This window comes from Saimiri boliviensis, chromosome 12 (assembly GCF_048565385.1).
Source record: "Saimiri boliviensis isolate mSaiBol1 chromosome 12, mSaiBol1.pri, whole genome shotgun sequence".
Taxonomy (NCBI): domain Eukaryota; kingdom Metazoa; phylum Chordata; class Mammalia; order Primates; family Cebidae; genus Saimiri; species Saimiri boliviensis.
The window spans coordinates 43,038,351-43,059,750 of NC_133460.1; the positions used below are offsets into that span (position 1 = coordinate 43,038,351).

Sequence of the window (21,400 nt, forward strand, 5' to 3'; positions counted from 1 at the left end):
TATTTTACCCAGTCCTGCATTGCATCAATGTTAAGATTCCATCTATGGAATCACAATATAGGGAGGAAATAATTTCTATGTTAAATATACATAAAGCCATTTTATATTAAATAACAACACATTAACATACTGCTTCCTTCTTTGATATTCTTCTGGGCCTAAAGAGTTCTGAATCTTAAACTCATAACTTTAACAGATGGATCAGATGTTTCAGCTCCTAAGTGTCAGTTTTTCACAAGAAATGAATTAGTCACACAGACCTCTTCTAGCTTTGAAAACTTCTAAACTCTATTCTAGGAATGCTGACTATTTCTACTGCCATGTTAACATTTTCTGGCATGTTACATGTAACCTTCTACGTTCAAAACACATAATTTTCATAAGCAAAATAGCCACAAAGAAAATAATGGAAGAAATCTGAAATAATGAAGAAGCCAAATTCAACTTAAAATTGAACTGTTTACTACTTAAGAGAATCAGATGAGCAGATACCTTCACCAACGTTTTCAGGGCAACAAAATCCATTAAAGGGGTTAGTTAAGATACAAATTTAAACTTCTCAAAATACTACTAAGATATTATTTGCCTTTTCCATTCATTCTTTCATCAATGTACACATCAGTAGGCTACCTGTACTATATGTATTATCAATGCTAACAGATAACCAGAATGTGGGCCTGTACACTCTAGTGTTTTAAAAACTTTTGTTTAGTTTTTAATACAATAAGTATCAATAGATATAACCCAAATACATCAAGCAAGGAAAGTTTTGAACTAGTGGGTACAAATGGCAAAGAATGGAGACAGGAAGGCAGGTTCCAATTTAAAGGAAGAAATCTATACAACTGAGTAAATCCCTACATTCAAGATGGAAAAAACATTAAACATGAAGGTGTTTTTAAGCCCAGATGAGACTTCAAATTAAATCTCAAAATGGCAGCCGGTTTCACATGAAGATAATAAATTACACTTTAAACACATTATATCAAACCCAAGTATAGATCGTACCATTGCATCCCAGCCTGGGCAAAAAGAGCAAAACTCCATCTCCAAAAAAAAAAAAAAAAATTAGTAAACACCAATTGTAAAACTAAAAGTATACAATCCTTACAAATTTCATTGTCAGATTAAGAATTTTGCATCTAATAAAAGTCTAAAGCCAGATGCCATGGCTCATACCTCTTATCCCAACACCAGGAGTCCAACACAGGACGACTGCTTGAGCCCAGATGTTTGAGACCAGCCTGGGTAACACAGTGAGACTCTATCTCTACAAAAAGTAAAATAAATTAGCCAGGCATGGTGGTTCACACCTGTAGTCCCACCACTTGTGGGACTAAGGTGGGAGGATCTCTTGAGCCCGGAGGTCAAGGCTGCGATGAGCCATAATCCTGTCACTGTACTCCAGCCTGGGCAACAGAGTGAGACCCTGTCTTAAAAAAAAAAAAAGAAAAGAAAAAGAAAAAGTCTGCTAAAAACCACACTGGAAAACTATGTGAAATTAGGCAGACATATGATCACTATCAAATCTTCAAACAAATAAAATCAACAATATTTGTTGCCATTAAATCTACGCCACTAAAAATCGTATCCGCATTCAAATAACAATCCCTCATCCAAACTCTTCAAACTAAACATATTTTGTTATTAAAAATTTACTGGATTTCTATAAAGTAAAATATAGCATATTTTTTCCTTTTTTTTGAGACAGAGTCACACTCTCTCACTCTGTTGCCCAGGCAAGAGGGCAGCGGCATGATCATGGCTCAACGCACCCTTGACCTCTCAGGTTCAAGCCATCCTCCCACCTCAATACCCAAAGGATCTAGGACCACAGAGGACGCCACCATGCCTGGCTACTTTTTTGTATTTTTAGTAGAGACGGGATTTCACCATGTTTCCCAGGCTGGTCTTGAAGTGCTCAGCTTAAGTCATCTGCCTGCCTTGGCCTCCCAAAGTGCTGGGATTACAAATTTGAGCCATCGCACCTGGCCTATAGCATATATTATGGTAGTTGATTATGGTAATATAATACAAGTCCTAGGCAATATATAACACCTCTGAAGGATTTAGAACAGAACCCTAAAAGTTAAGCACATTAATATCACTATAACCCCTGGCTGAAAAAATAAAATTCTAATCTTACTTTATTTGTATCAAATTATATATGTTATTATGCAAGAAATATGTCTGCTAACACGGTGTGCTAAAAATAATTTAACTTCAAAGATATCCATGTCCTAATCCCAGGAACCTGCAACTGTTACATTACAAGGAGAATTAAGGTTTACATGGAATTACGATTGTTAACAGACAGCAAGATTATCCTGGATTATGTCAACTGACCCAGTGTAATCACCAGGGCACTTAAAAGTGTAAAAGGGAAGCAGGAGAGTCAGAAGGAGATACTAGAGAAAAAATGGTGAGCTACAACTTGGTTGGCTTTTAAGAGGGAGAAAGGGGGCCATGAGTCAAGGAATGTGGATATCTTCTAAAAATGAGAAAAGGAAAGAAAATAAACCTCTCCTAGAATAAACAGTGTGCCACAACCTTGATTTTAGCCCAGCAAGATCTATGTCTTCTCTGTGATCTCTAGAACTGCAAAATAATAAGCATAAAGGTTATGCTAATTAGTTAAAACAATGACAGAAATTTAATGCACAGGGCAATTCCTCATACATAAGACCCGTAATAAGAATGACTATCTTTAAGACACAGTATTCTCTCAACTATTTTCAAGTTCTTACTGTTATCCTTCCAAATCATGTGCCACAGGTGTATCTAGCCAGGACTTCTACTATACTTACAGGTTTTTAATTATATGTATTTGTAGCTTTAAAAAAAAAAAAAATCACAAACTAGCCTCTTCAACATTTTCCATATAATTTCATTATATACATATACACACAGACAGAGACACACACACACGTATATATATATATTTAAATTTAGAGACAGGGTCTCACTCTGTTGCCCAGACTGGAATGCAGTGGCATAATCTTGGCTCACTGCAGTCTCAACCTCACAGCATTCAGGTGATCCTCCCACCTCGGCCTCCCCAATAGGTGGGACTACAGGCATGCAGCACTATACCCGGCTAATTTCTGTATTTTTTGAAGAGACAGGGTTTCACCATGTTGCCCGGGCTGGTTTCAAACTCCTGCACTCAAGTATCTTCTCATGCCAGTCTCCCAAAGTGTTGAGGATTACAGGCATGACCCACTGTGCCCAGCCTAATTTCACATAACTTAAAATACACTCTGCAGTAACAAAAGTCCAACAGGAATATTACATTATGTTAATGCCAAACTGTTCCAAGTTTCATATAAGAAATGTGAATGTAAGAAAGTTTGGAAATAAATCTAAAATAATAGATTCTAAGCTAAAGAAACTAAATTAGTAATATTCAAATTTTCAAGTAAAGACTTAGATAAAGGAAAATTTATCAAGAGTTCACACATAGCTACGGTTCAACATAAATTTTTCTTTTTTTGATAAAATTTACATAGAGTGAAATGCAAAGATAGTGTCGATTCAGTAAGTTTTGACAAATATTTATACCTGTGTAACCAACAATCAGGATAGGAAACATTTCCATCACCTGAAGAAATTCTTCCCTATCCTTTCCAGTCGATCCCTACCATCCACAATTTATTCTTTAATACCCAGCTTAATATCTTACCATTTACTAACATGTAAACTTGCTCTTTACATCATTTAAATTATCAACTAAGAAAACAATTAAGTCATTTATATACACATATATATATTTTTTTCTGTTCTTTTTTTTAGAGATAGGGGGTCTCACCTATGTTGCCCAGGCTAAACTCCAAGTCCTGGGCTCTAGCTATCCTTTCATCTCAGCCTTTTACACAAACAAAATACAAGTAGTTACTGAATAAAACTGCCATAATTTCTAGAACCATTAACATCAACCATTAAGGAAGATTATACATTTTTGTACAAAAATAACCAGCCAAAACCTTCAAAACAACCTCTCTTCTGCTTACTTCCTGTTAGAACCACCTATTAGCACAACACACCTATTCTGCAATATCGAATCAACATTAATACATACCACATTAACCGTATTATTGACTACAGTGACGAAAACCCATAAAAAAACACCCTCGGAAACTATTAAAATAGGTAGGTACCCGTACAGATATTACAGTGAATTTGGAATTTTAAGTTTGCACGCATACAAAGGGAAAAAATATTCCTAAATTTGAAATTTTCAGTGAATAAGTGGCTCAGGACACTAACTGAATTTCATAGATAATGTATACATAAATCAACCTTGGGAAGTCTAGTCTACGTCTTGTCTCTACTCCGCCCCTTACGTTCAAGCTGTCCCTCAGTGAGAATGCACTTGGAACACAATAGAGCACATTCCAGCTCAAAATCATGCACATATCTACACTACTCAAAGAAAACACTGGCAATGTCACATGTAAGGAAAAGAAAGCAAAGAAAAAGATACTATATTCTGCATGGTATTTAACATTTTAATTGACAACATTTTTCTTATTTAAAATCGTCTAAAACCCAGAAACATCTTGACTCCAAAGCACTATACGTTCCTAACCAAAAAAAGCACATTGGGAACAGAGAGAGAGAGAGAGATTACCCTCCACATCAAATACTTTCACTTTTATCCTTTCCGGTTAGACAGTCAAGTTATCTACCAAGAGAAAGATAAATCGCCGCACAGCCAAAGCCAGGACCTCTGCCTCTAAAACACATAGGAATCCCCGGGCTGTATGGGAATGTCTTTTCCCTTTTCTCTCTCCCCTTTAGCAACCTTATACGGTAAGTTTTAAGTCTTGAGCTACAGCACTATGAAGACTTTTCCAAGAAAAGAGAGGCCAGGGAAGCTAGCCACCTATCGCCACCAGTGGTCCGCCCCCTACCCCACCTGCCCGCGCGGCGCTCAGATCGCAGCTCCGCCTTTCGGGGAGGTCTCCGCGGTCGCCCAGGCGCCACAGCGGGGAGCCGCGGTCGACTCCTCCGGGATGGGGGCCAGGACGGCCTTCATGGTTGCCCCGGGAGTCCAGCTCCCACACTGCCTCCGCAGGGAAAGCCACCCGTAGAGAGGCAGGACCCGGGCAAGGGCTGCGGGCAAACGCGCGGAGGGCTCAGCAGAGGGGCGTGACAGCCAGTTGGCCGGGCTGAGCCAGGTGTCACAGGGACGCCCTCAAGGTACGGGTGGTGGTGTGGGGGGCGGGGGGCGCTCGCTCTCTTACCGCTAGGTCCGGATGGCGGCTGTCCCTGTGTGACACGGCTCGGATGACCCCCGCTCGCCAGCTTCGCCGGCCGCGTCCGCTCTCCCAGCGCTCCTGACGCGCCTCGTCGCCGACCGCTACACACAGGAACCGCTTCCCCACCAGCTCCGGCCGCGTCTCCACCGCCATAACTGTCGCTGCCGATGCGGCCGCTGCCTCCTCCAGTGCGAGGGAAACGGTGAGACCTCGCTCCTATCGGCCGCTCATACTAAAGAGGGCGGACCGGGGCACGGCAGCGGTTCCGCGAACGAGCGCAGACTCCGGGCGCACCGGCCCCCCTGTCCAGGACACAGCGACCTCGGTCCCCCCCAAACACTCCTCTAGACTGCCAGATTCGCAGCTCTGGGCGGCAGCGCCACACAAAAAAACTGACAGAAATCCGTAAACGGCCCTCTCTAAGGCCCCAGGCAGCCGAGCCGCCGCCGCCACCGTGCCGCGGCCAGTCCTGCTCCGTCTCCCTCCTCCGGCAGCGGCGGCGCGCCGCGCGTCTCCTTCCGCCGGCGCGGGCGGGGCAGGAGCCGCGGGAGGGTCGGCGGAACCACCGCAGACTGAAAGTAGTGCCCGGCCCGACGACGGCTGCGGCTCCGGGACCAAGAAATGAAGAGGGCCGCGTGGAAGTCAGCGACAGCTACACCAAGCTTTTGGGGGTCTACCTTTCTATTCGTTGCTCCCTCAGAGGTGGAGGTGAAGGGAAAGTGAAGTGTAGAGGTTCCACTTGGATCACAAAATAAACTCCAGGGCTGACGCCTCACCGCCGGCGCGATGCTGCTCAGAGCACACAGCGCCCGCCGCCTGAGTTAGCGTGAATTAGCAGTACCAGCGGCAGAGCAGGACAACACTTACACTGAAATCTAAGTCCCAAAGTCACAGCAGAACCAACTGTTCATGACTTCAAGGGAAAACGAAGGGGAATTGTCATCCTTTCATTCTTGTCATCTGCGGCGATACCAATTACATGTTTAAGCTATTCAGAGATTCAAATTCGTCACTGCTTTATTATAAGAACAGCAAATGCTCCGTGGCGGGCCGTTGTAAACGTCCTGAAATTTCACGAACCGTGTCTGCGCCAATTTTGGTACTTTTAGTACTAGTACCTACCTCAAACACACTGATCAGATAATAAAAGCATAGAAAATCCCCAGATTCAGTTATTAGAAAATACCATGGAAAGAAAAGAATTTTAGCCAATCACAGTTCAAGAAAATAACTATTTCCCATCCAATTACAATAGGACTCCCTAACCCACACATACACAGAGATCTCTTAACTCTAAACGATCACTTTTCTTTAAACAATTTCTTTGTTACAGATCACACCTCCCTACGAATGTCAGTGAGGAGTTCGATTTCAGGCACACTTTATAATGCTTTTTCATATGTAGTTTTAAAAATCTCAGTTGTGGTTTTTCAGTGGCATTAGTGATTACAGTCAACTTCAAAATTCTTCTAGTCCAATAAAATATTCTAAATTTCAGTTTCTTAAAGATTTTCCTGAATCTCTACTAAAAAGAAAAAGTTAACAGAGTTTACACTAGTAATCCGAATGTTTAAAATAAACATTAGGCTTTTATCTGTTTTCTCTAGAACACTCAAGCCGGGCAGTTTGAAGTGGAGAAACATGACCACCACTAATAGGTTAGAAACCAAACTTATAAGGAAGATGGATTTTAATAATCATGGTCAAATTTTGCTAAAGACAAAACATAGAACTGTAATAAATAAAAAAGGCAAAACATATCCAAAAATGCATATTGTCGAGAGAAAAACTTAATTTTCCTTGGGCAATTTTATTTCCAAGTCCACTTTTTCAGTGTACACTGTATAATACTTAGCAAATTATCTTAAGAATTACAGGTGAAGATATCTAAGCCCCAAAGTCAATGTAGATTAAGAAGCCCGTAAAGTGACTTGGTGACAATAATCCAACATATGTAAGGATAAAACAGCAGGGAGATCAACATCCAGATACCAAGTCATTAATGATCTGCTTATGACCATGGGCATGATGCAACTGTAAAAATGCAAAAATGCCTGAATCCTAATTTTCAGTGACATCCTAGGGGCAACTGAAAAATACAAATGAAGTCATTTGAGAAAAATATGCAAATTCAACAATTATTACATAAATCTCACTCAACAAATTACATTCTTAAGAGTATAGGTTGCTGGCTGCCTTACATAAAACTGCCAGTTGTTTTCAATTTTGTAGGCAAACAGCTCTAAATGGGCCCCTAGGAACTCCCACTACATGTTGAATTCCAGTATTTTCAGTCATCTGAAAAGCACATAATCCAACAAATCAATCAAAACATTTCATGTACAGAAACAAAAGTTTTTCAGGAGGGCATATATCCCCATATTTTAATCAAATATGTTAATATTCTTAGAACAACAGTCCAAAGTTTGTTCTACTAATACCCTGACTACAGCCAATGCCTAGAGTATACACTAATTTGTGGATATCTTGTTGTTGGAAAAACTTAAAGTACATATTTTAAAATGTAGAATAAAAAGTCCTTAAAGATGTTTTGTTTATTTGCTGGTGTTTTTAGCTTTGTTTGTATCAAGGACTATTTGTATTATTTTATTTTTGCAAGGAAATCATAACTTTGTAAATAACAAAGAATTTACAATTTTTTTCAAGTGGTTTTGAAACTTTAGAATATTTGTTTCTCAAGTTAATGTTTTCCTACCTTCTTTACCTCCATAAAGATACTCGAAAACAGAAGAGTAATGGTATTTGTTCTCATTATACAGGCAAAAAGAATGACAGTGAAGTACATAAAATAACTAAGTTTACAGAAGCTGAAAATTAGAAATATAAATAAGATTTTCTGGTCTTTCTATCCTCACATGTAAATATGTGCATTAAATATGCCTATACAGACATCAATTCAGGCAAACCTCATACATCAAATACCTTAATCTACACCAAAGATTGGGAGATTTGATTTTTTTCCTTTTTAGAAATTCACAAAAATTTTTTCATAAAAACAGTTTGGGCAGGGTGGTGGCATGTGCCTGCTGTCCCAGCTTCTCTGGAGGCTGAAACTGGAAGATCTCTTGAGCCCAGGACTTCTAGTTCAGGTTGGGCAACATGATGAGACCCTGTCTCTATAAAACATTTTCAAAATTACAAAATAACAAACTATGTCATTTGTTTAAACAAAAACTGAGTTATAAAGGAAGAAAATATATTCACTGCAATAAGAACCATAATTATCTACTTAATTATCAGTGATTAACAGTTCATGAAGTTTAGTTTGAATAAGCAAAAGCCTAGTAATTATAGGTTTTTTAACTTTTTGACTTGGCATAGTTGTGGAAAGGGTCAATCATCTGCTCTCATACATACTAATATTTTATGCCAACATACATGTCTACTTTAAATATCACAGATATAGCTCAGACAGATAAAAAGTTTAAAACGTCTTTTGTAATAATATTAGCCACCATTTATAGAACACTTACTACATGTCAGATGGTACACTAAGTACACATGTAATCTCACTTTGAGGATGAGGAAAATGAGGTTTAGAGAAGTTTAGTAACTTCAGTAACCTGCCTAAGAATACACATTAAGAAACTGATTTTCAGGCCAGGCGCGGTGGCTCAAGCCTGTAATCCCCAGCACTTTGGGAGGCCGAAGCGGGTGGATCACGAGGTCAAGAGATCGAGACCATCCTGGTCAACGTGGTGAAACCCTGTGTCTACTAAAAATACAAAAATTAGCTGGGCATGGTGGCGCATGCCTGTAATCCCAGCTACTCAGGAGGTTGAGGCAGGAGAATTGCCTGAACCCAGGAGGCGGAGGTTGCAGTGAGCCGAGATCGCGCCATTGCACTCCAGCATGGGTAACGAGCGAAACTCCGTCTCAAAAAACAAAAAAACAAAAAAACAAAAAAAAACTGGTTTTCAAAACCAGCTCTTGTGATAACAAAGGCTCCATGCTATTAACTATTATACTAGAAGTCACTTAAAAGAAACCTGAAGATCAGTTATCAAGTTGTTTCATCCTTATTTACATTTTACTCATATTGATGTTTTCTGTATTTATTTAGCACTATATGGGTCACATCCTGCAAGGTTATGGAGACACGACCTTTATCCTTCAGAAGCTCACAGTCTATCTGGAAAGAGAGACAATAGAAATGCTTTGGTTTACTTATTTAAGGAACTATCAATAGAATTACATCCAAATTAAATGCATTTTAACAAATATTTTTCAAATCTATTATAACTTTTATGAATTGTCAAATGTAAATAATGGACTGAGTTTATGCAGTCTTAGATTATATATATACATAGATACAGCTAAGAATCATGCAAGGCACTATTAAAATTAAGGAAACCAAGAGTTTCAACTGAATTATGCACATGGAAGACCAAGAATAAATGGAATATAAATTTGTTACCATGTTTTTTTTTTAATTAAACCTGAATTTAGGGTTGTATACTCTAAGCATTTATTTAAAATGAATTCCCCAATCACATTTATGATAATGATAAATTAACTCAAAAATCAAAATATCACTTCTTCAAGGAAACCATCCCTGATTCTCCAACTAAGTAGGATTCCCCAATAACAGATGTTTAAAACATGCCTTGTCTTAGTACTATCACAACTGTACTTATACCATTTATTGTATAATTGATCATTTATATTTTTTCCCTTTATAGGATATATAAGCTCCATAAGGCATCTTTGTCTTGTTCATAACTATACTCCTAGCAGCTAGTAGCCCTTGCTGAGAGACGATAATACATGTTACAGCATGAATTAATGAATGAATATAGCAAAATGTACCTTTTTCTAAATCTGACCCAACTAAGAGGAACTTAGAATCTCAAACATAAATAAGAGTTCTTGTTCTTGCTACAGGGTTATTCATCATCTTCAAAATAATGTCTTACATATATTATCTCATTTCATCATGGAGGTACAATGTTAAGCCTTCGAAAACATGCTTCAACAGAAAAGCAAAGTTTTCCCTGGGAAAATTTCTAAAGAACAGATACAGAGGAAGAGTTACAATTCACAAGAAAAACATTCATTTCGTTACAAAACTACCAATTTAATACAAACCCAAAAATGATCCTATGAGTATATATTCAAAACACTAGTCTATTCTTAGTCTTCTAAAAAGAACAGTCTCAAATAACATCCTTGATGGAGACATTATACAAACATAATTTTCTGACTATCTTCTTGATGCCATGGAAGGAGGAAAAGAGCAGAAAGAAAGGAAGATAGAAAAGAAGAAATGAAGGAAGAAGTGAAGCAATCTCTCTATTGTGCCTTCTAATTGTACATTATATACATCTATTATCCAGTTTCCAGTTTAAATTCTGGCTGCACAGGAACCTACCACTTCAACATTTCTCTTCTCTATTAAAAATTAGACAAGGTTGATTCTGAATGATTAAAAATTAAAAATTTAGAAAGAATACACTAAGCATTAGAAAATTCCTAATCTGCTGAGTGAGGAACTACAAGAAATAAAGAAATGGAAAGTTGCCACTGAGCACACAGTTAAGAGTCTTCCTGGGATGTCCCATAGCACTTTTTCTCTGTTCATCATCCCTCTCATAAATACTCCAGCTATTAACTACCATTAAAATATGCAAGTTTTCACTTTGCAAACAGGTTAAGTTCCAAAAGGGTCGTGTTCCTATTAATCTTACAAGCTTTCACTATTGTTACAAGTTAATACAAGCAGAGTAAAAGTCAGTCTTCTGTTTATATATATGAAAGTTCATTAACTAAAAGAGGTTCTAAACTTGTATTAAAACTGTAAATAAAGGAAAGCCAATGTAAAATCTAAACTTAAAAGTAATACCAATTCAAAATTTCAGCATGCTAACCATATATTCCATCTATGTTCTTCTCCACCAATGAAGCTAGGTATTATATAATGAAGGAACTTTATGATCAAGAATACACATAATTTAGCAAGCAAAGTATACTTTCCTGTCACATGTAGGTTCAAACCCCCAAAACGTTAAAGGATTGACAAAAGTAATCTTGCTTAGCAAAACAAATATTGTTAGTCAGAAAGACTTCACTATTTGTTATTTCTCAAAGGTCTCACAGAATATATACACATCAATGATTAATACTAATATTACTACATACTACTAATTAATTACTAATATTAATACTAATATAATACAAACCAAAGTACTTCCCAATTAAATAACACTTTTTAAACATCACTGTAAACTGCTTCTTTCCTCTGCTCTCCACATTTGCTCATAAAACCATTATACCAAAATGAATAGGTCAGGGACGGCAGCTCTAGCTTGTAATCCCAGCACACTGGGAAGCTAACGGGGGCAGATCATATTAAGTCAGGAGTTCAAGATCAGCCTGATCACCATGGTAAAATGCCTTCTCTACTAAAAATACAAAAATTAGCTGGGTATGGTGCACACGGCTGTAGTGAAGCAGAGGCTTCAGAGGACTGACACTGCACCGCAACCTTCGCAACCTCGGTGACAGAAGACTCAGTCTGGAAAAAAAAAAAAAAAGCAAAAACAAACAAATAGTCTATCAAAACTAATTTGAAAAGGAAGAATTTCTGTGATGCTCTATTACAAATAAACTTCTGAATTGACACTTTTTAACCTTATATACCTTTATATTCATCTATAATTGATAAAAATCCTATCTCAACTATATTAATATATAATAATTTCAACTATTCTAGCTATAAAAAATTATCTTAAAAGCAACTGCTTGATTTGCTTTTATATATAAACTTGCATGGATGCTTCTTCCCCCCACTTGCAATTTCTTTTTGTTTTATTTATTTATTTTTGAGACACAATCTCGCTGTGTTGCCCAGGTTGGAGTGCAATGGTGCTATCTCGGCTCACTGCAACCTCTGCCTCCTGAGTAGCTTGGATTAAAGGCATGCGCCACCACACCCGGCTAATTTTTGTATTTTTAGTAGAGATAGGGTTTCGTCATGTTGGCCAAGCTGGTCTCGAACTCCTGACCTCAAGTGATCTGCCCACCTCAGCCTCCGGAAGTGCTGGGATTACAGGGATGAGCCACCATGCCCAGCCCTGCAATTTCTTTTTATAGTCACAAGTTTTAAAATTTCATATATAGCCAAATATGCTAATATCTTTATGTTGCAGTATGAAGGCATGCTTAAAAAATGCTCCATGTAGGTATTATTTGGTATTTTAAGAATTTTATAATTCAAGTTTTTTTTTTATTTATTTTTTTTGAGACAGAATCTTGCTCTGTCACTAGGCTGTGCAGTGGCATAACCTCAGCTCACTGCAACCTCCATGTCGCAGGTTCAAGTGATTTTCCTGCCTCAGCTTCCTCAATGGCTGGGACTACAGGCACATGTCACCACACCCAGCTAATTTTTGTATTTTTAGTAGAGATGTGGTTTCACCATGTTGGCCAGGATGGTCTTGATCTCTTGAGATTGTGATCCACCCGCCTTGGTCTCCCCAAGTGCTAGGATTACAGGTGTGAGCCACTGCACCCAGCCTAATTCAAATTTTTATAATAAAAATTTTAAATCTGTTAATGTATCTGTTAATTATAAAATAAATACAAAATAGAGATATAATACTTCCTATAAAACTAATAAAGATGAAAAAGAAAAAACACGAAGTAGGGCAAGGATATAGTAAAACAAATACTCTGTTGTAGAAGTAATACACATTTAGTTTAAAAAAAAAACTTTTTTTTTTTTTTTTTTTGAGACAGTCTCACTCTGTCGTTCAGGCTGGAGTGCAGTGGTGCAATCTTGGCTTACTGCAACCTCTGCCTCCCAAGTTCAAGTGATTCTCCTGCCTCAGCCTCCCAAGATCTGGGATTACAGGCATGCACCACCATACTGGCTAATTTTTGTATTTTTTCAGTAGAGACGAGGTTTCACCATGTTGGCCAGGCTGGTCTCCAACTCCTGACCTCAAGTGATCCTCCCACCTCAGCATCCCAAAGTGCTGGGATTACAGGCATGAGCCACTGCGCCCAGCCAGGTAAAAAAAAAAAACTTCTGGGAATTACAGTTCACTTATTGCATAGAAACTGGACTTGGCTTTACATTCTTAATGGACTTTTACTTTTCCTCAAGATATGAACTTATTCTCTTGAATCTGAATTTTCTTTCACTACTTAAATCATGTATGTGTATCTGGTAAAAATCATGACCAACTTTTTGTTGGACTGCATACAGTAAATTGAAATACACACTTGGTATACTAAAAAAAAAAAAGAAAAGAAAACTTCTGGGATGCAATCTGATCATCTTTACTGAGAACAGCCTTTAACAAATCATACCATTTGACTCAGTAATTCCACTCCTTGGAAATCACCCTCAGTGAACAGACTAAGGATAACAAAATATGGAAAAAGTATGTTATATGCTTTGGTAATGGCTGAGAGGTTCTCCTCAATCGCTAAAACGAGTGGGAGTGGAAGAGTGCTCACTCATGCTGGAATACAGTGGTGAAATCATGACTCACTGCAGCCTTAACCTCCTGGGCTCAAGAGATCCTCTCGCCTCAGCCTCCTGAGTAGCTGGGACCACAGACATGTACTACCACGCCCAGCTCATATTTTTTATTATTTTGTAGAGATGGGGGTCTCACTATTTTGCTAGGCTTGTCTCGAATTCTGGCTTTAGGCAATCCTCTAGCCTTACCCTCCCAAAGTGCTGGGATTACAGGCATGAGCCACCATGCTCAGCCCAAAACAATTCATTAAAGGGAGCAAAATAAAATCAAAGAGAAGACTGAAGGTAATGGGTTCAAAAGTCCCAAATGATGTAGTCCAGTCAGCCTACTCTCAAATGATTAAAAAAAGAATGAGAAATAATGTAATAAGGAAAATGTGACAAATAGTTAAATGAACAAATTACAGCAAATCTAATGAATGCTGATAGAAGTTGGAATACTGCTTACCCATATGGCTGGGTAGTATTGACTATGAAGTGGTATGAAGGTGCTGGAAATCCCCTATATCTTCATCATATAGTGATGGTTAAACCAGTATAAAATATAAAGATAAATAATCATTCTAAACATAATTATCCTTTCCTTTACGGTTATAATTAAAAATCACATCATTATTACCTGTGTCATATATAGAGTTATTATTTCTCCCTCATATGTTCAGTTCCATTAGGAGTACTACATTTATGAACCCTGGACAGCTAAGGATACTCTGCATTTTACAAATTTCTTTTATGCCTTAAAAAAAAAAAAATCCATCGGAAAACATACTTCCTAGAGGGAACAGAAATAGCCTTCAATTTGGTCTACATTATCACCAGTGAAAACTATGTTTTACTTAGTAAGGAAGACCTAATTCCCTGAAAATAATTAACTCTACCTTAAACAGTTCAGGTACTTGTCAAAATGGCTCCCAAAGATATTCCTTTTAATATAGGATATGAAAACAATTCCTAATAAATTCCTGCAAAATTCGATGATGTATGTACTTCTGAGAGACAGACAGGAAAGTATTCTGAGACCAAAACAATAGAGGTCTACTCTGGGAGTAGCAGGATTGTCAAGAATAGAGGAAAACAGAGCCTGCCTAAGACTAATACTGGTCTAGGACAAAAGAGAAAGCTCAACTCCTAACACCACAAAGCTAACCAGTATCCAAGGCACCATGCCCACCACAACAATACAAACCAGCTCCAAGTAATACATAAGTAAGAGCATTCTACTATTAGAGAAATAGCAAAAGAACAGAGAGAGACTTGCTCTGAAGTTCAGGTGCATAGGTAAGGCTAATAGGTAAATGTGGAGTAAAAACATTGGTCAAAACTTTCTAGCAAATCAACCCTCATCTTAAGTACTAGGTGACAACAGAAAATTTTAAAGCTGATAATGGGCTGGTAGCAGTGGCTCATGCCTATAATCCCAGCACTTTGGGAGGCTGAGGCAAGAGGATCACTTGAGGCCAGTAGATCAAAGCAGCAGAAAGAAATCTCTGGATGATAAGGGGAAAATATGCAAACTACCAATAAAAGGAATGAGAAAGGTGATATCACTGCAAATTCTACAAATTATAAGAATAAAAGAGAAAGTATAAAACACTTTATATTAAAAAATTCAATAATTTACATGAAACAGACAAATTGCTGAGACACAAACTGCAGAGCTCTCTCAAAAAGACACAGACTGGCTGGGCATGGTGGCTCATGCCTATAATCCCAGCACTTTGGGAGGCCAAGGCAGGTGGATCACAAGGTCAAGAGATCCAGACCATCCTGGCCAACATGGTGAAACCCTACCTCTACTAAAAATACAAAAATGAGCTGGGCATGGTGGCGTGTGCCTGTAGTCCCAGCTACTCAGGAGGCTGAGGCAGGAGAATTGCTTGAACCGAGGAGGCGAAGGTTGTGGTGAGCCAAGATCGAGCTATTACACTCCAGCCTGGGTAACAAGAGCGAAACTGCATCTCAAAAAAAAAAAGACACAGACTGAAGACCTAAATAAATGGAGAGATATACCATGTCCATGCATCATAAGATTCAGTGTTAATAAGATTCTAATTCTCTCCAAATTGATATACAAACTTAAAGCAATACCAATCAAAATGACAGTATTACAATATTAATTTTTTTTGTTGACACCAACAAGCTGATTCTAAACCCAAATAAGGTAAGATGAAGAAACTAAAACAGCCAAAATAATTTTAGAAACAAAAAATTGGAAGACTCATACTATCTTAAGACTTACTATACAGCTTGAGTAATCAACTCAACATAATGTTAGCAAAAAGACACATAGATGAATGGAACAAAATAAGAGAGTCTAGAAACAGACCCATACTTATATGGTCAATTGTTTTTTCAATAAAGGTACAAATGCAATTCAACAGAGAAAGGACGGTCTCTTCAACAAATGGTACTGGAACAGTTTGTCATCCATATGTCAAAAAAAAAATCAACCTCGACCCATACTTCACAACATATACTGAAATTAACTGAAAATGGAACATAGCTCTCAATGTAAAATATAAAGTTAAAAAACTTTCCGAAGAAAACAAGAGGAAAAATTTTATGATACTGGGATAGGCAAAACTTTCTCACCTATAACACCAAAAAAGCATGATTCATAAAACTAAAAATTAAACATAATTGAAATTAAAAACTTCTGCTCTCCAAAGGTCACAGAGTGAGGTAAAATATTTGCAAAATGCATATCTGATAAAGGATTGATACCTAGAATATTCAAAGTTCTTTTTTTTTTTTTTTTTTTTTAATGGAGTTTTGTTCTTATTGCCCAAGCTGGAATGCAATGGTGTGATCTCGGCTCACTGTAACCTCCATCTCCTGGGTTCAAGCAATTCTCCTGCCTCAGCCTCCTGAGCAGCTGGATTTACAGGCGCTCGCCACCAAGCCCAGCTAATTTTTTATATTCTTAGTAGAAACAGGGTTTCACCATGTTCCCTAAGCTGGTCTCTAACTCCTGACCTCAGGTAATCCACCTACCTCAGCCTCCCAAAGTGCTGGGATTACAGGTGTGAGCCACTGCACCTAGCCAGAGATTTCAAAACTCAATAATTAAAGAAAAAAAATTTTTTTTTAATTGGGCAAAATATTTCAACAAACACATCACCAAATAAGATATCCAAGTGACAAGCACAAGAAAAGACATTCTAATTATCAGAAAAACGCAAATTAAAACCCAATGAGATACCAAGTGTAAAGGAAGATGAGGAACAATCAAAACTCTCATACAGTACTGACCAGGAGTGTCTGCCACTTTGCAAAAGAGTTTGGCTGTTTCTAATAAAGTTAAACATATACTTTTCATATGACCTAGTAATCCCACTTTTAAATATTTACCCAAGTGAAATGAAAACCTATGTTCCTACAAAAACATACCTCTATACCCAAATGTATATAGCCACTTCATTCATAATTGTCAAACACTGCAAACAACCAAAAATGTCCCTCGACTGGGGAACAGGCAAACTATGGAGTGCTACTCAACAATAAATGAACAATATGGACGAAGATCTACATTTGGGGGATTCCCAAAGCCACCCCTGGAACTCACCAGAAGGACTCATAAAACTCAAAAGAAACATTATACTCTTGTTTACTGTTAAGTACACCAAAACGGTAACAGATTAAAATCAGCAAAGGGAAGAGGGGCATAGGAGACAGCAAGCACAAGCTTCCAGTTGTCCTCTCCCAGTGCAGTCATGCAGGCAGAGCTTATTCCTCCCAGCAACATGTGACAACATGCAGGAAGTACTGGCAACTGGGAAGTTCACCTAAGGCTTAGTATTTAGGGCTTTTACTGGGGCTATCTGCATGGCTGACTTTAGTCTCCAGACCTTCCAGAGGTCAAGCTGTTAACCACATGTTGCATACCTACAATCATAGCTAGTTGTGAGGTTGAGGCCAGAGGATCCGTTGAGCCCAAGTGTTCAAGGTTATAGTGAGCTATGATCCTGCCACTGCACTCTAACCTCCAACAGAGTAAGACTGTCTCAAAACCATCAAACAAAAACCACTAGCAAAGAAAACTTTTTGGTCTTAATATCAGCAAGAGTTGTTCTATTCCCTAGCAGGTGTTTAGTTTTTATTAGATAGATACTGAATTATACCACTGACCCAGTTTTCTATGTAGGCTGTTAGAACACTTTATGCCATACACTTTTTATGTATTAATTTTTTCAGCTTTTTTGTTCCAAAACTTTTCAAACATTCATGAGAGAGAGAAAGAAGAATGAATACCCATGTACCCATCATGCAATACTGACAATTTGCCAATCTTACTTCTTCACTCTCTTGCTCTCTCGTTTTTTTTTCCTTTGGCTGGAATGTTTTAAAGCAAATCCCAGTGCCATATCATTTCACCCACAAATAGTAAAAAAAATACCATTATCTGTTAAAGACTTTTCTTTAAAGTAACCCTACAATATCATTATCACATTTTACAAAACAAGCAATACTTTTTCAGTATCATCTAATAAGTAGTCCATATTCAAATTTCAATTACCTCAAAAATGAAATTTCTGCCATTAGTTTGTGTAAACCAGAAACTAAATAAGAACCACACATTGCATCTGGTGGATAAGTCTTTTTTTTTTTTTTTTTTTCAATTTTTTTTTTTTTTTAAGACGGGGTTTCACCATGTTGGTCAGGCTGGTCTTGAACTCCCAACCTCAGGTGATCCGCCCGCTTTGGCATCCAAAGTGCTTGGATTACAGGTGTGAGCCACCACGCCCGGCCGGATAAGTCTTTTTAAATCTCATTTAATCTTGAGTTAAATCATTTGTCCTGGAGAATTTATCATATCCTAAATTCAGCTAACTGTTCCCTCATGGTGTTAAACTTACTGATCTATTCCCCATATTTCCTGTAAAGTGGGTAGTAAGATCTAGGTCTAGAGACATGATTCAATTTCAATTTTTTGGCAAAAATAGTCAACAGGTGATACACATTTCTAATTCATACATTAGGACACACATAATGTCTTGCTGTCCCACTTAGAGTGGCACAGAAATAGCAGAACTTTTTTTTTTTTTTTTTTGAGACAGAGTTTCGCTCTTGTTACCCAGGCTGGAGTGCAATGGCGTGATCTTGGCTCACCGCAACCTCCGCCTCCTGGGTTCAGGCAATTCTCCTGCCTCAGCCTCCTGAGTAGCTGGGATTACAGGCACGTGCCGCCATGCCCAGCTAATTTTTTGTATTTTTAGTAAAGACGGGGTTTCACTATGTTGACCGGGATGGTCTCGATCTCTTGACCTCGTGATCCACCCGTCTCGGCCTCCCAAAGTGCTAGGATTACAGGCTTGAGCCACCACGCCCGGCAGAACTTCTTAAATTTAACTAATGATATATAAGACCCAGACTTCCACTTTGAAGGATTCAGACAATGATACCAGTAAACAAAAAAAAGAGAAGAGATTTTTGGAAAGACTAAATACTATCAGTGGATTTCTTTAGGTGATAGAATTGCCAAATACGTATTTTTTAATTTGTTCCAGTTTTCTGGATTGTCTAAATATGGTACTGTGAAATACCATTATAAAAGCATGATTATCTATTACTGCGACAATTTCTTAAAATCTTTAAAAAATAATATTAAAAAAAATAATTGTAGTATATAGTTGTAGTCCAGAGTTTGTCAGATGAGACAACAATGTTCTCTGGCTATAAAAGGTTTTAATACTGTTGGAAAGGGTTCCCATTTTGACAAGATGCTAATGACCTACAAAGCCCATCTTTTGCAACCCTATATAGGTATCCTAAAAACATTTGATGGGAGCAGTAATGAATCTTCCAAAAACAGTCTAAACTCGAGTTTGCTTGATTTTCTTTTTTCTTTCTTTCTTCCTTTTTTTTTTTTTTTTTTTTTTTTGAGACTGTATCATTTTGTTTCTCAGACAGTGGTACAATCATAGCTCACTGTACTTCAAACTCTTTGGCTCAAGTGATCCTTGCACATTGGCCTCACAAAGCACTGAGATCCTAGGAATGACACACCACTCCTGGAGTAAACTCTTGTTTTATAAAACCAGCAGAACTCCAAGGACTGGCACCCTAGAATGTTAGCAATGAAAGCTGTGAGCACAGTGGTTACAGGACCAATGCATTTAAAGCTTCCTTCAGTGCATGTTACTGACAGTTTTTTTAAAAATCCTGTTTATTCATCACAGCCAGTTTGAATGCCCATAGATAGAGGCACCATTTCTGACAGAAAGCACTGTAGAATTCAAACTTATTTTTCTTGTATCACTCAGTTAAAAAAAAAAAAATGAAATGGCAAATGAGATAGCCCAGAACTATGGCTATTGCTGTAAAGCAAGAAAAGTTCCTTTTTGTGACTATCAATAATAGTTCTCTCCTTACTTTCATTCTATAGCCACAGAATATTAATTTTCTGGAGAAGAAATGGTAAGCATTTTCATTTCCTAGCATATAATTCATATTTACATGTAAGATAAATATGTTTAATATAACCATATTATGGACTCATCAGAACTAAGGCTCATATTTATAAATTTTACAAATGCCACCCATGTGTTGACATTATAAAATTAGGTTAAACATCTAGATAGAATCCTCAAATGCTTTCACTAAATTCAACTTTTAACTGTTGAGAAGTAAACTACAAGCATTTTTCTTCAGGAACTAAATAGGATTTCCTTATATTATAGGTACTGTTAATAAACGATATGACATCCCTTCTAGACTTAAATTGATAAATAGTTATAGAACGAAACAGTTTTTGAACGTGTTTAGATAAAATTTTTGGATTGGAAAAAAAACTGATACCTTATAGTTAAGTTTTTTTTTTTTTTAAGTTCACTTGGAAATTACAGTGATATTAACAGAATGTGACAGTATGTCCAAACCCATTTATTGCAACTATGGTATCTACTAGATAGAATATTTTTATCTTTAAAAGAGTGGGCACATTTCCTTTTATAAAAAATTGATTTTTTTTTTTTTTTTGCTTTTTTTTCTTTTAAAAATAAGAGCATTACTCACACTGACTGAACAAACAGCCTTTCTTAATTCTGTGGCTTTGAGACTTCACTTAGAAGCTTTACTTAACAAAAGACATTTCTGAATAAACCACAGTCAATTACAGATTATCCAAATGTAGCTTATTAACTGTATATTTCAAATGTCTTCTTCTGCCACCTAGCACATTTTTGGATCTCTTCCATAACCTCACTTAGCGATAGAAACAGGTCTTTCAGGCCGGGCGCGGTGGCTCAGCCTGTAATCCCAGCACTTTGGGAGGCCGAGGCGGGTGGATCACGAGGTCGAGAGATCGAGACCATCCTGGTCAAAATGGTGAAACCCCGTCTCTACTAAAAATACAAAAAACTAGCTGGGCGTGGTGGTGCGTGCCTGTAATCCCAGCTACTTAGGAGGCTGAGGCAGGAGAATTGCCTGAGCCCAGGAGGCGGAGGTTGCGGTGAGCCGAGATCGCGCCATTGCACTCCAGCCTGGGTAACGAGAGCGAAACTCCATCTCAAAAAAAAAAAAAAAAAAAAGAAACAGGTCTTTCAGAAATAAATTAATCTGCAGTTTATTCAGACCATTTTGAGGACTGAAAACAGTAAAAATGAGGAGAGAAAACAGACACCAAAAACCA

At 37.8% G+C, this 21,400-nt stretch overlaps 1 protein-coding gene across 1 annotated transcript in view; it reads right to left on the reverse strand.

The window, feature by feature from the left end:
• Positions 1 to 21,175, reverse strand: part of JMJD1C (jumonji domain containing 1C) — a 333,992-nt gene extending 312,817 nt beyond the window's left edge. Inside the window, exon 1 of the mRNA XM_039477778.2 lies at positions 5,247 to 21,175. Coding sequence (XP_039333712.2) covers positions 5,247 to 5,414 — 168 coding nt within the window. The 5' untranslated portion in view covers positions 5,415 to 21,175. The remainder of the gene's footprint in view (positions 1 to 5,246) is intronic.
• Between the last annotated feature and the right edge of the window lie 225 nt (positions 21,176 to 21,400).